Below are 18,503 nucleotides of genomic sequence, written 5' to 3'. Positions count from 1 at the left end.
GCTTATTCACTACGTATAGCAGCGCACAACCTCTGACCACACTGTCTTGCGTGTAAATGAATAGCCTATACAAATCCACGCTACAGTAATTGCATTATTATAAGGGGTAGAGAAAAAAACTGACGTGATAGAAGAAAACTAACCGCACTTTCAGAATCAGCATACCTGTTTTAGTGTAAATAAACTTAAAAATTGAATTCAACAAAAAATTTCCTCAAAATTCTTCCCCAGTGTTATCAATCATTACCACAAAATGGGTTGAAGGCACCTGAAATAAACACCAACAGAACACCATATTTGCAGCACCAGTTCTGAAACATGATGAGCCTCCAGCCGCACCACACTTCCTCAGGGACATTTACAGAACTCTGCCACAGAATAAAAATCATATATTAAACACTGAGATCCAAACAATTGAACAACACTAAAGCAGACTGCTCTAACTCATTTTAGACAGAAAGGCATATGAGAAAGTCACAAAACATTAACATAACAGAGAATAAGCATGGCAAGTTCTTTGAGTGCTAGACAGTTGGAGAATGGCACTACCCTCACTCCTTCCTTCTGATGTACTTGGAAGACCTTTCCTTCCTGGACTACCTCACCAATAATGTAAGAACAAATTCTCTTCTTCCCCATCTTAACACTTTTTTGCCTGGCCTTCCTTCAATTCTGTTCTGTGGCCCCTCTGAATATTTCTTTGCCAAATTTTATCCAAGATCCTTTCCAAATGTGCAAAGCCTTACAGTATGTATTCTTTCGGACAAAGTCTGTGCAAGTAAACCCTGACATGTGACAATAATGTCAATAGGGCTATAATTTTAAAAGGAGTTCTTCCATTCCAGTTCAATGACTTTGCTTCCAGAGAAATGGCATATTCTGCATTGGGCAGGAAGGAGTATTTCCTCAGTTTCTGCAAGGCCTTTTGACACATTTTGACACTGAATAAATTCTGAACAAAGATGGCACCATCAGGTTAAGGCATTGAGTTTGGAAAACTGTGACAGGTTATAAATACCCTTACATATATATTAGAATGCTCCTCCATAGTAAAAAAAAATAGTTTTTAAAGTCTTCCCCTTGCTACACTCTAGTACTATCCCTGAACCTTTTATTATCCCAAGCCAATGGCTCTTTCTCTTCCAGGTGGAACAAAAGATTTGGTGTTCTGCACTTACGCTGAGCCCACCCTGCTCAGCCTTGGTATAAACTACCCAGGTTGGCTTTGTTGGAGGGAGGAGAAAGGTGGTATGGGAGGTCTGCAATGCTGCATTGTTTTTTTGTTTTGTTTTTTACAATAAAGATATATCTGATTATAGATCCTCATTAAGAATTACTATTTATTTAACATTTGTACAAGTAAAGACCCTTGCTCCCCAAACTTGCTATTGATCATTGCTCCTCTTCAGCCTACACCTGTCTAATGGGCATCTTTTCATGCAGGCTTGCATGCTTGTTTGATGCAAACATGCATGGCCGTTGTGTTTATCTTGTAATAATAAAAATAATATTAAAAAAAGCCTATGGTTTAGAGCAGATTTCTGATCATTTATATGGTCAAATGCTGAACATTACATCAAGTTTTTACACTATAATACTATAATCATCCCAACTGGTTCTGTAAGTTCTTTTAATCATATTGACTAATGTTATACTTAGAATTCCTTTTACATTAGACAGCTGCCTTAAGGGCAAAAGGATTTTATGGATGCAAGCGGTATCATTTGTAAGGATGTAATGAATTGGTGACTAGCTTGGCCCACAACAACCTCTTGCTCTTAAATGCCAATATACGGTGAATAGCTAGTAATCTGCTGATGAAGCACTTTACTCTAATAGGAATAAGAGGGTCAGGGCTAGTCATTTATTTTTTAACTATTATTGATTAGGAGGAAAGCTCAAGTAATGCTAAAAAGTCTTACTAATCTAATACTTGGTATATGGAAAACAGGAAAATAAATCTTTCCTATTGCACAGAGGCTGCATACTTACATGGAAGAAATATAAATGGCACTGTGGCTTAAACCACCAGGTCAGTTAAAGTTCAAAGGAGAATATGTATGAGGCAGATTTAAGTCTTGCCCTAACCCATGTCATTGCTTTGCAATATTAATATTATTATAAAACTGAAAGTCAGCAAGAAAAAGATACTTTTATGCATATTTGCAAGAAGGGAAATGCTCCCTTTCTGTAATTATTTTTGTACATTTAGTTATTCTTCCAGAGAGTGCTACACAAATGGGATTTATGAATGGATTATGCTGCCAAAACGCCATCCACAGAAGTGCGACCATCTGGAGTGTTCTGTTGATATACTAACACCATCCCAGCAATCACCTTTAATGGCAGTTAAACAGAAATACAGAACTGTGAGGATTCCAATTGCTGCAGTCTTTGGAAGAAGGCATTTTTTTTCTCCTTATACAAATTACGTCTTAAAAATTTCATCTCTCAAGGCTTCTATTTCAAACACTTAACTTCAAAACAGTGAGTATAAACACATTCATGAAATATAATTACAGTAAAAAAAAGAAAAACAAATGAGATAGGAGCATAGTAAAAGGTGATGTAGTTAGACTTCTGATTTGCATCTGCGGCACATTATCTGTTGGCAAAGCAGCACTATCAAGAGGTTCTCTTTTTATGTTTTTGGCAATGCCCATGCAGTATTTCTTTTTGGAGATGCTTGAAACTTGACTCTGATTTCTCCATCACGGTCCCTCAGACCATCGGACTCATTTTGACATACCTGTCAAAGGTGTCTCTGTTGCCAGGAGGAAACTGGCCATACATATCGTAGCATCCAGATGCCAGAATTCTTTGAAATGGAAATCAACATAGTTTTCATCAAAGGTTGGACTGTTCCACAGCATAAATGACATATACTGTATGATTAAATGAGTGCTAGTCAAAATACACAACTAAAGTTTTTCTGTATGCTGAGGTGAGTTATGATGTCTTTTATGTTCACCCAATAATAAAACCTTTTTACAACAGCTATAACAATACCTGCATCTTTCTGAATATAAGCTTTAATTCCATAGTAACATTTGGTTTTAAAGAGGGAAAGGTGGCACTGAAAGCCAGTATGGTTCTACAGCATTGCTTGGTCCTGTTCATTTAACACTGCAAGGGTTCTAACAAAAGGAGAGAGCAGAGTCATAATCTTATCAGTGCAGTGCTAACTGAGTAAAGAGGAAGTAAAACCATTTCCATATATGTATCCCAGCTGTTCATGTAGTTGATTGCCTTTATCAAAAACTTTTAAAATCATGTTTTATACCACTATAGCCCTGTTATGTGGAGGGGGGTGGGGTCATGTAAATGACCCCTACAAACCAGGCTATGGTGCTAACCTGTAGATAATGAACCCACAGGTTGGAGTATTTGTAAGCTTTATATCTCAAAACAGTAATAACAATATTTACAAGCCATAAACATCAATGAGTACACATATCAAGAGTCCTGAGGGGAATTGTGCACAGATATACCCGGGTATATATACAGTCTATAACCACAAATACCTCCAGTTATGATCAGTGTCAGGATGAGTTGCAGAGGCCTCTGGAGTTGATTGTAGCAAAGATGTCCTGATGAGATGATCCTGAAAACAGCCGCAAGGAGATCCTCCAACTGACAATTGGGCTGTGTATGCTGTGATCCCGGATTGCAGGGATGCAGGCAAAGTCTCTGGAGTTCAGGAACAATCTATCTGTACTACCACTTAGACCCTAGCAGTGACACTAATCTTCCAATGCAACCAGACCTCTGCTACCTATGGGCCATCGGATGCCTAACTTATGCTAGATGTAACTAGACAGAGGGTGCAGATCAGCAAAGATAACTGAAAGGCCAGAGCCAATATATATTTGTGTAGGCAGCTGATACACTGACAGTAGAGATTTCCCAAAGTGATCTCTGATAAGATATCACATATACCCCATTAATACAGAGGGAATTAATCTCTGATAAGATATCACATATACCCCATTAATACAGAGGGAATTAATCTCTGATAAGATATCACATATACCCCATTAATACAGAGGGAAATAATATAATACTGCACTACACACAGGCACAGCAGTCAGTGTGTTCTGGAAGGGATGCAGACACCTACCCTGGCTGAGCACTTGTTCTTATCTCTGCCCCAGCACTTCCTGCATTTCCCTATATCCTGGTGGGATTTCTAAGGCCACTATCAGGGGCATGAAACACTTCAACAACTTTATTTGCACTTTACAAAGTTACAACTCAGCAGATAGAAAAAGGCAGTCCCCTACACCACCTTACAAAGAATCCTGGAATCCCCATATTTGCCCCTGCTATTCAAGAACTTACAGTCTATTTTTCCAACCACAGTCACATCCCAAAATTAAGCTCACCTTGTCAAGATGAAGGGTTTTTGTGTATACATCTAGTGTCCATAGAAGGATAACAGCAGCCCATGAGGTCTAATAAATGAATAATGTCAGCCTCTCTTGTTGGCAAATGTTAAATGCAATCTTTTGAAGCGTACAGAAATATCCTTGTCTATCATGTCTGTTTTGTATATTGTATAATGTCCATCTGTGCCATGCTATAGACATGAACAATTTTCATATCCTTTACAAGTACTAACATCCCTTTAAAACAAGCCATCCCAGAACTCTCTAGTTTTGTGCTCTGTAAAGCAATTCATACTTAAAGATTGTAGAAGAACAGGATAAAACCCCTAAAACTATCCTCTTCTACTAAGAACAGTAAACAATGGTTGCAAATAGTATGTGAACCATTCCAAGTATTTGGGGACTATCTACACAACATTGTGCAGTCTGATTCTTAACTCTTAAGGATAACAGAAAACAGGAATGAATAGGGAAAATGCACAGGGAGAATAGGGAAAAGAATGCCTACACACTGCTGTGAGTCACATGTCTAGGTCATATTCTGTAGAAGGCAGGCTTGACCAATTCCTTAGTACAGTAGGTAAATAAAGTTGGGTCTAAGCCAAAGTTCTAATTAGTTTTTCTTTTATATAGTGTCATATTGTGCCTGGTTTATCAAAGCTTTCCAAGACTGGAGAAAGTAGACAATCAAGGGAAAACTTGGATGATCCAGCAAACCTGTAATGAATATGGTCCAGAATTAAAAAATGTTTGACAACTAATACCAAAAGATTTCCAAAAAAAAAATCCATTACAGGTTTGCTGGATAACCCAGGTTCTCCCTTGTTGGTCTATTTTCCCCAGCCTAGGGAAGCTTTAATAAATCAGAATAAAAAAATTAGTAGCTTGTTAGAAAATGACTAGTATTTGTTATGCCTCTTTGTCAACAGTTTGCACAATACATACCATTAATTTTACAAAACAATATTGCCAAATGAAAGCCTAGTTTGCAAAAAAATTTAAGTATATTACTTTATTTACCTAGGCAATAAAAACAAACATGCTCAGTGTGAAAATTGCTCTGGTCCATAAAGGGTATGAAGGTATGAAAATAGAAATCGCTGATTTTAAAAGGCATAACCTTGTCTTATCACCATACAGGCTTTTCAAATGTTCATGCCAAACCAAGTAGACATTACAGTCCACATGATGGAAATGCCTGGCCTTTAGGCCAATTGAGTTTTAAAGATTTAGGGGCAAGCCAATGCAAACATGGGATAAACATATCACCTCAATGCTGAATGGGCCCCCAGTGGTAACAAAAACCAACTGTTTAAAGACACAAATTTTGGCTATTCACACTGGAAGGAATGATTTTTTTAGTTTAACAAATGAAATGAGCAAGGCAAGTTTTGACCACATTCACTTAGCTAAGTGAATTACACCTTGCAAAACAATAAAGCACTTTCCAAGGTCAACATGCTAAACTAATTTCGAAAATTATCCACATTGCTAATAATTAAACTGCTCATTTTAACTGAAAACTTTATTTTCAATGTGAGGAAGGAGTATGTGATAATTCATAATGCATACAGTATGTTTTTCTCTGTGCATTTTTGTGGAGAGATTCTAATTTCTTTTACTAACAAAAATGACATTCTTTTAATGGTTAGTACAAAGGGTATTGAGAAGTAATATAATGAAATATTTTGTTAGACTACTAAAAACGAAATGATGTTAAAATATTTTTTATATGACATTTTGACATTTCCTCTGGCAAAGTATAAAGGGTAAAGAATATGAATAGGTTTACGAGGAATGGTATGTAACTACTGTACAGAAGAACTGTCTTTAAAAGCAGAACATACAGTATATTAAGGTTAAAACAGATGTTTAATCATCCTTTCATCATTCCTGAATGCCCTTCTCTGTGTGAATATTGCAGCAATAAATTATAGTCAGTATAAGAAAAAAGTTTAGAATTTTGCTTTTAAAGCAATTTGACCTCTTTGTGTTACTATGATAAAGGTAGATATTTGGTATAGATATCTGATCAGAAAATCTTTATAGTAATTGTTTTTTTTTTTCAATGACTGCCAATATGCCACCATCACCATATTGATACTGGAGAGATCTGGGTGTATTTAATAAAGATCCGAGGCTTACACCCAGTCAGTCGTGGAAAATGTTTGCACATAATTGGGTATTAAAAGTGAACATGGGTTATGTTTTCCACATGATTTGCTAAAGTGAAAATTCATACTTTTAGTGTGGATTCTTAACATAATAATATCAGCTAGTCCATCATCAAAGTGTTTGCATTGTCTGGTTATTGCATTTAAAACTGTCAACATTGGCTGTAATAGTTTCCTAAGAAGCTCCAGCCATTAGGGATCCCCACTGTTTACCTTACCAATGGGCACACACTGGTGCCCTTTACAAAAATCGCCTAAATAGGTTCACAGCAAAACAAAGGCAAACAGCCTGTATTGAACTAGAGAGGCAACCCATCCTTACTGCTCAACCAATAATTATTATATTATAAAGCTCCCAGTTCTAAGCAATTTTTACCTAGTATGTTGTTCAGAAATTGGATGTCAAGCTCCCTGAGTTTGTGCCATCTACATTTCAATGCTTAATAATAGCTTGGTTATCTGGGGCACATGTGACAGAGCAGAAATTGCTTGAACTTACTAGCAAAGTCAGAATCTTATGGCAGGTAATACATTTAAAGCCATTAAACTCCTTTTTGCTGTAAATGTTTGTAAATGGCGATTGCATTGGATTGTGCCCAATTTGCATCTGTTAATCTGGGTAAAGCAGATGTATAGTAAAAAAAAGTAATGAAGTAAAAAAAAAAAACTCACCTTTACTTTTTGCAGATCTGTCGATCCCATCAGAGATTTTCTGGATTGGTTCCATGTCGTCTCGGGATTCTCCCTTATCCTGGCACCATCTTCTTTGCTCTTCTTCCACCTTCTGCCTACATTACCCAATCTCGCACTGTGCAGATGTGAGAGCAGGTGACTTAGCCTGTGGTAGATGGTTGAAGAACATTTTTGATCTCACTGCACATGTGTGAGATTGGCATTTTCTTTTTCCCCATTAAAAACTCTCCTTCTGCACATGAACATATCCTACTCATAGATATTAAAGTGAGTAATTTTTTTTTTTTTTTTTTATACTCAGTATTATTTAATCACTTTTTGTTTTCCGTACAGTATTTTCACACTTTGTGAGACTATGTGCCAAAATTGACAGAAGAGTACTATAAATAGAGCAGCTTTAGAAGCTGATTCAATCTATTAAACTACTCACAATAGAGCAGCCATTCCCAGCAAGGGTTATGTGGGGTTTCCTTGAGCTGTGTATGATTGATCTTCCATTTGCTGGTGCCCTGATACCTCCTAAGCCAACACCAGTTTGCATGGACAGCGCCATAACACCAGAGATTATTTTAAATGTAGTTAGGGTGTCAGTTCAGACCACATCTTTAAGGGCAACATTCTTCATAGTTCATTGGTAATGTAATGGGCTTGTATCCAACTGATACCCAATGAGCTGGCATTAGTAGAGGTTTTCTAATACATGTAAAAATGTACATGGTTTCTCTGAATTTGAAAGGGTATCAAAGGGTGCAAAAGAGAGATACAAATGTAAAGACACATATGAATGTCAAATTTATATCCATTCTGTCTCATTCATCATAGAATGAGGACAATGAGTTTATTGATAATGCTTCCTATGGCTGCAGATGAAAATTTTCATGTAGTGTTTTACCTGTGGCTGTCCAAAGGGAATAAATAGGGGCAGTCGTGAGTAATTCAGTACTGGGCACTGTAATTCACTAGCATGGCAGTTTGGGTTGATAAGCAGTTGGCAACAAGATAACTGCTGGCAACTGCCCAGGAACACTTGTTTTACTCATCTGACCTTAGCCTTAATACATATGTGCAATTATAGTCGTTGGAAAGGATTTTTCACGATCCTTTCCAACGACTAACAACTGCACGATGCATGAACGAGTGCTGTACACACAACACCGTTCTGCTCTATGCAAGGGGGAGGGGAAGAGCGATGGGGCGGCACCCTGCTGCATGCTCTCCCCTTTCCTTGCATTAGGATCGTTCGTCGTCCAACATTCATGGATCCGCCAGGATGGTCGTTCAGACAAAGGTAGTAGGTAGTGTTAGAATTTAGCTAGCCAGATAAAAAGGATAGATGCCAGGGTGGAAATAAGATGCATTCTTCTGATTCGTTTAACATCCTAAAATTTGTCATTAACATGGAATATGCCCTAAACCTGGCAATTATTTTACTAACATTAAAATATATTTTAAATTACAACTATAGTAAACAAATACTGAACTCTATATATTGTTCCTGAAAAAATGGTACTGAGATAAAATCTAAGACTTATTATCTGCGTCAAATATGATAAAGCACTGCTAGTGTTGTGCTCCAATTTACTTGGCATATAGCTTTGCTGGCATTTTTCCTGGTAGGTTGAAGTGGTATCTTTCTATACAGTGCTATTTTATTTCATTTTTCCCTTAACAAATTATATTTTCTAGCACAAAATTATATAACAGACAGGGTGCCAGATTTCCATCACCTGCAAATTGCTTAAATTATAAAGGATAGCTTGGATATATCAAGAAATACTAAGAAGCAGACTGAAATATAACTCCACTGAGCTTGTTTTCCTCTGTGTGCATTTTATCCAGACTTGCTTTGTTTTTTTGTTATTTTTGAAAGCCAAATCACTATGATCTTTGTCTTTATTTTAATTATCCTTAGAGGGATCATGTTGAAAATAATCTCTAACAAACACCTTATGTTTGGTTATAATTGAATGAGCAGGAATATAATACCTCTTTGCAGTTATCATACCCTAAGGATAAAATGAATTCTGAATAGGGATCTGAACATTATACACTTTCCAAGAGTATTTACCCAGCTCTATACCAGTTGGTGATATTTTTATATAATTTGGATTCATTTTAAGATAGATAGATAGATAGATAGATAGATAGATAGATAGATAGATAGATAGATAGACAGATATACATATGGATACAGATAGACAGCCCCTTTGACTGGTATTGACTTCTCATCATTCCTAATAAAGTTAGGAATGATCACTATATATATATTTGTCATGGTCAATATATATATATATAATAAATGGTGGACTCTCCTTTAACCACAGCTATAAGAAATGTTAAGTTAGCTTGTTATTTTATCAATATCCCAAATAAAGACAAATTCCCCCCAATATATAATATCTCTTACAGAATATTAGGGTGACTTGTCTGCATTTCTAGAACCTTTTTAGTACATTTATTCATTTCCTAGGCTCATCATGTAAGTGTTAAATCTCCATTTTTATCATTTTCATTCTGCAGCACACTCAAAAAGACTCTATCTTCTTTGGTAATATCTGAAAGACTTGAAACCTTAAACTATGGCTACTCTATACTTAAAAGGTTTTTCACACCCTGCTATGACAATTTTAGCAGTTCAACTCTCACATGCACTTCATATAAAATGAATCAGCAGGAGGTTTGATCAATAGAAATAAATCATAGTGTGAGAGAAAATATAGAAGCCTGCCATGTGCTTTGGCTTCTCAGGGAAGGAATCTGACATGCAGACTATAGAGACTGCAGTGCAAATTGCTGTCTGATGTAGATAATTGCTTTCAATTTGCAATTAGCAAATATATAGCCGTAAACATGCTGCAACTCCTCCTTTGGTACTTTGTGGTAGATTTCCTTGATGAGTGCCTGGAGAATAAAGTTCGCTATAAAGATGCTGGCCTTCTATGAGGTGATATTTTCTGTATGATCTGGAACTAATGTCTTGTATTTCACTAAAGACTTTTTCTAATTCCTGACTTTGTAGCTTTGTAGTATAGAATTTAGTTGACAGGCCCAAGAATTTGGTACTTAAGGCTTTTCGCAGCAAATACTAAAGTACAAAGCCTGGCGGCATATGATTGCTTATATACAGATCTGGACATGACATTGGGGGTTATATTTGTTTGTTGTCTTCCAAGATTAACACCTACGTTTACCTTCAATTCAAACGTTTTTTCTAATTGAATCCAATATGAAAAATGTATAGACTTTCGGTAACAGTAAATCCTATGTGAAAATATATATAAATTAACACCTAAATATTCATTTTGTCAGTAAATTTACCTGACAACTACATTTAAAATTTAGAAGTTCTTTTTACCAGTCTGGCTTATTCTGCAATCTATTTGTGAAATTAATTCTGGGTGAGTTTAGACAACACCTCCTGCCTATGCTGCACATACCAGGGTTTCATTAGGTAATAATTGGGGCGAGGCATGGTTAGGCATGGTTTAGTAGATGGGATTGGGTAGGTCTAGATGTGACCTACCAATAAAATAAAACAGACATAATTGACTGATGTGAAAGTCCAGCCCAAGGTATTGTAACTTTTTGGTGTTACAGTGCAAACTTTTTAAAACATGCATCATTAGATTACTAAACATACCATAGTGCCTTACATGATTGTTTAGTTTCATACAATAGTTCTACTGTTAACAGCCTACAATTTAAAGTGGCCGAACACACGGTGTGTACACATTAAAACAACTAAAAAAAAAGTGTAAAAAAAGAAAAAAACAAGGAAGCTAAGAAGAAGGGACAGGTCTCTTTTGCATTAAAATAATCTTACTTGCCTGTTTTCCCTGCCTACAATTTTTTTTTCTAAACTCACCTCTTCTTGCTCCATTTTTGGTGACGGCATCTCCCCCTTTCTGGGTTCAGGATTATTGGCCATCTTAAATAGCCAGGTTGAAATGATTTTAGCAGGAGTATGCAATAATAAAGCTCTTAAGCTCTTGCTATTGCTATTGCTTTCACTTGTGTTCCTGCGTCAAGCTGAAGGTAGATACACTCTCTGTATCTAAATATTATGGAAACAATCTACATTTTGTTTGTTTGGATTTGCAGACATAATGTGGAAGTCTTCAGCTGCCTTTCAAAGGTGATTCTAGGCATATGGTGCATTGCTATACCTGTGTGGAAAAGGCTGCCTCCAGGTGAGCTTGCTCTCTGTTTGAACAGTTCAATATCCCACAGCTGTGCACAGTTTAGAGATTACAATTATCAGAGGTGCCTTCCACATGCATTTTCACATTATTGAAACCAATTAGTTTTGTTTCTGTCTAGCCTGAAAGTGTGCTGGGATTCTTCCATGCTGTTTTGTATAATACCCTACACATGTGCACATTTCCCTTTCTGTTGGTATCAAATAGATCAAAGCTGCTGCCATTTTTGTTCACCAATAGTTTTATGATATCTTCAAACATCAGTCACCGATCCTATCTCTGTGCAAAATCATATTGTTTCTAGGGCAATGTTTTTTTCTGTAAGTTCTCCACATTTTGTGCACTAATGAAATTTCTATCTGCATCCATACTTTCCATTTGCAGTATGTTTGACATTTATTGGTTCAGTACTTTAAATACTGTCATACTCAGCCTACTTAGGTGCACTAACATTCATAGCTTAAATATATGTGCTAGTCGTAGCTTGGATTCTGCATTTCGGTACAACCTTGACTAAGGTTCAATTGGGATTGCCTGTCAAGGTTCTCCTGCATTAAATAGTTGGCAATGTTCAATGCAATTTTACCACTAAATGGATATAGTGGATACTCACATTTACCACTGATTTTCTCAAATCCGACCAAAAACTTATTTTATTAACCAATCCACTTTTACATTCTGCCCAGTGAATCAACATATTGCTAATTCATATTTTATGATGTTTTGCTATGGGAAGTAAAACTGGCCATGGCCTCTACTCAATATGTATAAAATAAATTAATGTAAAGCAGGTGCAAACATATTTTCCCAATGACTATTCAAACTGCAATTTGGTACAGCCAAGGTTTTCTTTTTGTGCATGTGGGGGATGGTGTTGGCTAAGGCTAAATGGCGAGCAACCTAATGTATGGGTTACTAAGGAAGTCTGGGCCACTGTTTTATTACATGGACCTAGTTATCCACTGGATCACCCATGATCATTTGGTCTAGCCTTTTTGAAGAATTGACCCATTTACATGAATTTAGAATATATGGCTCTAACTAGAACACAGATAAATAAAACGGTTTCAAAAGCCTTCAAAAAATGTGGCATATGGGCAGAAATACAAAAGACAAGTAAGGATTTCAAAACACAAATGAAAGAATTAAGCAAAGTTCACCTAATAATAATAGAAAGCAGTGTAACTAGACCAATATTCCATGAGGTCATCAGGTATGCACAGATCAGTAAAATAAGCCTTGACCCCATTACTGTCAAGGTGCTATAATGATCTGACACCCTTCCAGTGGAGTGAATAATCTTTATCACACATTTTAGAGAACAACATGCCAGGGTGTAAATGTAAGAATTGATGACTTTTCAAAGGAATTTACAAAGTAGTTCATGTTAAAACGGCAAACTAGGATTGCACAAAAAAATAATCTTTTCATCCAGTTTCATCATGGTATTATATCAACCCAGAGTATCAGGTATCTTAAATGCATCTAATTTACCACTGGATGGGCTAAAAGTATTAAGCCCTCTCCCACTAAATCATGCTGTTCATGTCAGCTCCCCTTTAGCTTTGCACTTTTCTTTCTGCCAGTCATCTAGTCTCAGCGTCATTGAATGTGAATTCCAGTTTTTTGCAGTGATATCATTTGGTATATTAATTTACCAGTTCTGTTTTACATGGAATTAGTCAATAATCCAAGACTAACCAATTATTTTTAGTTTGGATGATTTACTGAAAGTAATTCAAAATTTGGTGGCTTTGATATTTTATTTTTTTAATAATAATTTTTTTTTGTTTATTATTTTTGTTTAATAACCCCTTAGATTTAATTTTGCTTCCAACTCCATAAAAAACACAAGGTCTATCAGTCTCCTCTGTTACCAGTTTCTCAGATATGCTGGAACTCTGTTGACAAACATTGTATCTTAGATGTTGCTTTGTAGAAAGCCCAAAGCATGTTTTCCCAGGGTTAGCTATAACAGTAAAATGGCACCCTTGACCTGACAATTTTCCCCATTAACAGATGTACAAAAAACTAGTATTGTGTGGACCACCATAAGGCTCGGTGATACAAGATGATATTTGTGTTTTAGTCTGCAGTTTTAAAAATAGAATCAATGCTGACATCTTTAAGGGCCATTTCCGACTTGTTGACCACATTGTTCTGCTGCAGCCTCCCAACTGCTCCCATTCAAATGAAATCATTTTGTGAACAGTTCTGTATGTGTCTGCAGTGGATTGCAGCATGGTTCTCGAAAGCAACAATTGGCCATTGGCCTTGCATTGGCTTTTCCCCCTGTTATAGGAAAAACCACATAAAGCAGTCTGTAGAAAGAACCATATTCAGACATAAGTGTCTTGTTTTCTCTATAAACTTACATTATACTATAAAGAATGAAGAAACTATTGAAAGTTTAAAGTGCAGTCAATCAAGTCAACAACTGTTAGTTTGAAGATTACCAGAATCATCGATTAGCAGCATGGTATTTCAGGATAGTTTAGACTAAAAGTACTTATGCAATAACAAGGTCAGTCAAGTATGGTGAAGGTCAGTGTCAGAATAAGACAGCATAGACAGCAGAACAATCAATTTCATTCCTAGAATTACAGCTTTATATATGGTTTTCAGTTCTTTTAGCTGTCAGAGTATGACAGTGAATGGTGGGCACCCAGCAGCAGAACAGTTCCCTTACTCTGCTTATGGAAGATGGTCATAGTTCACAAACTTCAGCAATTTTGTTTTGGTTGAAGGTAAATCAACCCCTTTCACATTTATACAAAAAATTCCAGCACTGAGACTTTTTTAAGCTGCTCTAGATATTTATGGAAAGTTGAATATGCCCCTAAGCACCTTTACAATTCAGTTTAATTACATTTACATAGTTTAACATTTACTGAGTGAAACTGCTGTCATTACGGGCCCCTTCAAAAAAAAAAAAAAAAGTTTCCTGGCTACCTCTGACTTTAATTCTATAAGTCACTAAAGCAATAAATAACCAAAAGGCAAACAAAAGCAAGTTCTTGTTCTGCATGCTTGTTGGTAGACAGGGATTGGGTTTGGTTTGAGAAGTCCACTAAAATCAATATTCAAGTTGAACCGTTTTGAAGTCTATAGGAGACAATCTTGGAACAAGTGTTTGAAAAAACAACATTCAATCAGACAAGAAAATAGCCTGCAACATTTACTCAGAAGTGAATACACGCTAAGAAAAAATAACCTTCCCTAAGAATAGAAAATGTTCAGCTGCTCAAATCTGCAAATACATCCAATAACTAGAATGATATTCCTAATGGTGATGACAGTGATTATATTGTTAATGATTATGCAGTTTTAGTTAATGCTATTAATAATATTAATATTTGTTTTATTTTAAAAAGTGTAACATTCATTGTTTGGACTTTAGACATTTTTAAGCTACCAGTGTGTCCTTAAGGCTTTGCTTGTATCAGTGGAGATACTAGAGGAAAAGCATTACATTATGTATCTTTTTAGCTGATACATGAATGTCAGCCAATTCAGCCCGGAATTATATCATAACAGAGCTTAAATAGTCAGGCATTCTTACTTTATCGTATTGTACAACTCTTGTATCTTTTGTATTTTGGATGAGTTACAAAAGACACGACCTACTGTTTAAAATGCTGTAAAGAGATCTTCACATTTTTCAAAGAAATTACATATGAATAGTGCTGAAATTTGTTTGAATAAGGAAATGATGCAAAATTACTCCTTTCCTAAAATCTGCAGTCATTGTAAAGCTTTTTTGTGTTAAAGCTTAACAACCCTTTTGATGTTTTTTTTATATATATGAATGAACTAATTGATTAGCAAAATGGAAACTCTGTGAATATTAAATGCTGGTACTCTGCAGTGAATCTCTGTGGATTCAGATCTAATTCTACAAGGATAATTTTACCCATAACCATCCAGGAGGGAATAATCTGAATGCATAAGTACTTTAATTCATTGAATGGCACATTGTAATTGCTATTTTAATTATGTATGGCATGTCTCAATTTACTATTATATACAGTAAGTCAAACATCTAATTAAATCAAGGGAAAAGTGCCAACTTATATAATTTATATATAACAAATCAGTTTTCTATTTTAGAATAAACATAGGGGTCCAATAACTTGTAATAGCTGAAAGTGGTGCCTATCAGTTTCTTTATTATAAATTTGAGGCTTAGCAGTGCCCAGGTGCTAGTAGTACTCATATCATGTCCTGCTCCCTATATGATTGTCAGTAAAAGTTGTCCTTTTAGGGCAGGAGCGCCAAATATCTGGAACAGTACCAGTATCCTGACACCTCTGAAACAATAGGACTATTAAAGAATTTTTTTAGCACAGATCCAAGGTACTTGTAACACATTGTTTTATATACCTTATGCTGGGTACACACGTGCAATAATTGTTGTTGGAAAGGATCTTTCACAATCCTTTCCAATGACTAATGACTGCATGATGCATGAACGTGTGCTGTACATACAGCTCTGTTCTTCTATATGGAGAGGGGAGGGGGAGAACGACGGAGCAGCACCCTGCTGCACGCATTCCCTTTTCACTTCCATTACCATAGTTTGTTGTCCATCGTGCGTGGATCCGCCAGGGGGTCCGGAAGATGGACAACGGGCGCTGTACACATGCCAGATTCTCATCCGATATTGGCCCTGAGCCGGTTGTCGGACGAGAAGCATTGCAAGTGTGCACGTAGCCTTACTCTTTTAGCAGTCTCCATGCTTAAATATCAAGGACTATTCTGGTATGATGGGCCATGGGAATGTATGTACGGAAGTTCATTTTAGGTCCAAATGTTTAATTTACAGGTACTTATTACGATAAAGAAGGTAATAGCAATATGATTAGAATTTCTAGGGAAAGCGTACTAAGGCAAAATTACTGGAAAAGGCAGAAACTGGAGCAGAAGAAGACCTCTGTAACATTTATTGCTATTATGTGGTATGTGTAATTGCTTTGTTCAGCAAAAAGATATTTAATATTGTATGTTTCCATATCTAAATTGTTGCAAGGAAAAAACATTGAAGTATATTCTAAGTAGTGAAGATAAGTGGAAATTGGAAAAGTAGAAAAAAGTGGAAATCTTCTATCTAAGGATGGAATCTTCTATCAGTTTCATAAAGACCATAATGGTTCAAATGCATGTGGTATTCAAGCTGTCTTCCTTCCCAACAAAGTAGATGAAGCCCTTTCCAGCAGCAGTGAATACACTCCAGTTATACTGAATAGTTAGTTTGTGTGATCCAGCTTCTTTGACACTGACAGCTCTTCTTCACAATAGGATCTGTACATTTCAACGTCTTGACTAGTTATCTGAATTCATAAATACTGCCAGTAGAAGGCTTTGTGAACAGCATTTACTGTTGGCCTGCTACATTGTGATTGACTGGATCTTTTTTTTTGTACTCTAGGAAGCTCTGGTTGAAAGCAGCACAAACATAAAAGCCATAGACCTAAAATCTTATCTGCCTCTAATAAAGGTTTATGACACAGTGAGAAGGAAACAATAGTTTTACGTTTTTCTTCACATTTTCTTGAGTAAATAGTTTTCATGCCTAATGACAATTTGAAGGCTGACCTTTTCTGTGCTGCAGTGTGATATTTAGGTGATGCCAGCTTGTCATACATTTAGTGGCAACTGTATGACAAAGAATAGCTGCAAACAAAGTTATAGCAACAGCAATTAAAATAATAATAGTTCCCAAGCGCCAGCATAGCCAATTTAAATTTGTTCTATGTTATGTCTCTCAGCTAAAGTGAAATAAAATTTGTTTTATTAATGACATGAAATATTATTATGCTATTTTTACATTTTGTATATTCTTCTTGGCTTTCATGGATTTTGCTTTTTGATCCCAACAGTATGGGTTGAAAAAAACTCACTTCAAGAATGCTAAAATATTCTGAAGAGAGAACACCCAGATATACTTGCAGCATCCAAAGGCTTTGCACCCTGGTCACAAAAAAGTTTTAGCACTTCTTCACAGTTCTCTACTATCCTACCGGCATTCCTGATTGTAAGTGGTTCAGCCCATAAAACTAATGAACTAATATGAATGTGAGGTTTAGTATCATGTTCCGCATTACTATAAGGCAGAAGGCACTGAAAGTATGTGCAGTCACCGATAAATACACTGCATATAATTCTGCAGCTTTCCATACACTTAAAACATATCTAAACTCAAAAACAAAAATGTAATAGCTCAGTAATACTTATGTATGGTGGTTGCATTCTTTTTTATTTTTCAGAATACTTTCAAGAAATTTTTTTAGCAAATACAGAAACATACATATTTATCTTGCCAAATTGCACTGTTTTTATTAATCACTGTGAGCTGAAAAGGCAGCATAAATTATGTTATTATTTTTACTACTTACCTTAGCCACCATGTAATGGAACGGAACAAAAAAAAAAGATGTGTAAAGTACACCATGTACAACAACCATAGCTGCCTCCATTAGTATAGAGAAGATAGGAGTGTAGCAACAAAGGGAAATTAATAGGGTAGAACAGATGGTCTTTTTTTTGTTTTACAACCATATTACACCAATATACCAAACATTCTGATGTTCCACAAATGTAAATTCTACTGAGCCATGGACCATGAAGGCACTTTTAAATAACTACTTATCTCTTCTGAGATTGCTTTATATATATATATATATATATATATATATATATATATATATATATATATATATTATGTAGGACTTTTTTCAACTAAATACTATATAGTTTACAAACCTTTACAAGGCGCCTTTCTGCCAACTACAACATCAGTGAAATGAAATAATGACCCAGCACCATTTATGACTGAATGCATTATATGAATAATATTAAAATATATTTAATGGATATTTTGATTGAAGCATCATCTTACTTAGGATGTCGTATGTCAGGCAAGGATCTCTCCAAGGCGATATTGTTGCTAACATATATATTAAACCCATTTTCTCTATAAGCCGTGTCATCTTGATCGAGTTCATTGACAGGATACGGCTTCCCATGTTCACCTTTGCCTGGAAGGAAAA

The 18,503-nt window shown here is 35.9% G+C and overlaps 1 protein-coding gene across 1 annotated transcript in view; it reads right to left on the bottom strand.

Moving 5' to 3' along the window:
- GALNTL6 (polypeptide N-acetylgalactosaminyltransferase like 6) overlaps positions 1-18,503 on the bottom strand; it is a 571,078-nt gene that overhangs the window by 352,526 nt on the left and 200,049 nt on the right. Inside the window, exon 3 of the mRNA XM_072406052.1 lies at positions 18,353-18,491. Within this exon, the coding sequence (XP_072262153.1) occupies positions 18,353-18,491 (139 nt within the window). The remainder of the gene's footprint in view (positions 1-18,352; positions 18,492-18,503) is intronic.

Source organism: Pyxicephalus adspersus, chromosome 3 (assembly GCF_032062135.1).
Source record: "Pyxicephalus adspersus chromosome 3, UCB_Pads_2.0, whole genome shotgun sequence".
Classification (NCBI taxonomy): domain Eukaryota; kingdom Metazoa; phylum Chordata; class Amphibia; order Anura; family Pyxicephalidae; genus Pyxicephalus; species Pyxicephalus adspersus.
This window is presented reverse-complemented; position numbering and strand designations above follow the sequence as displayed.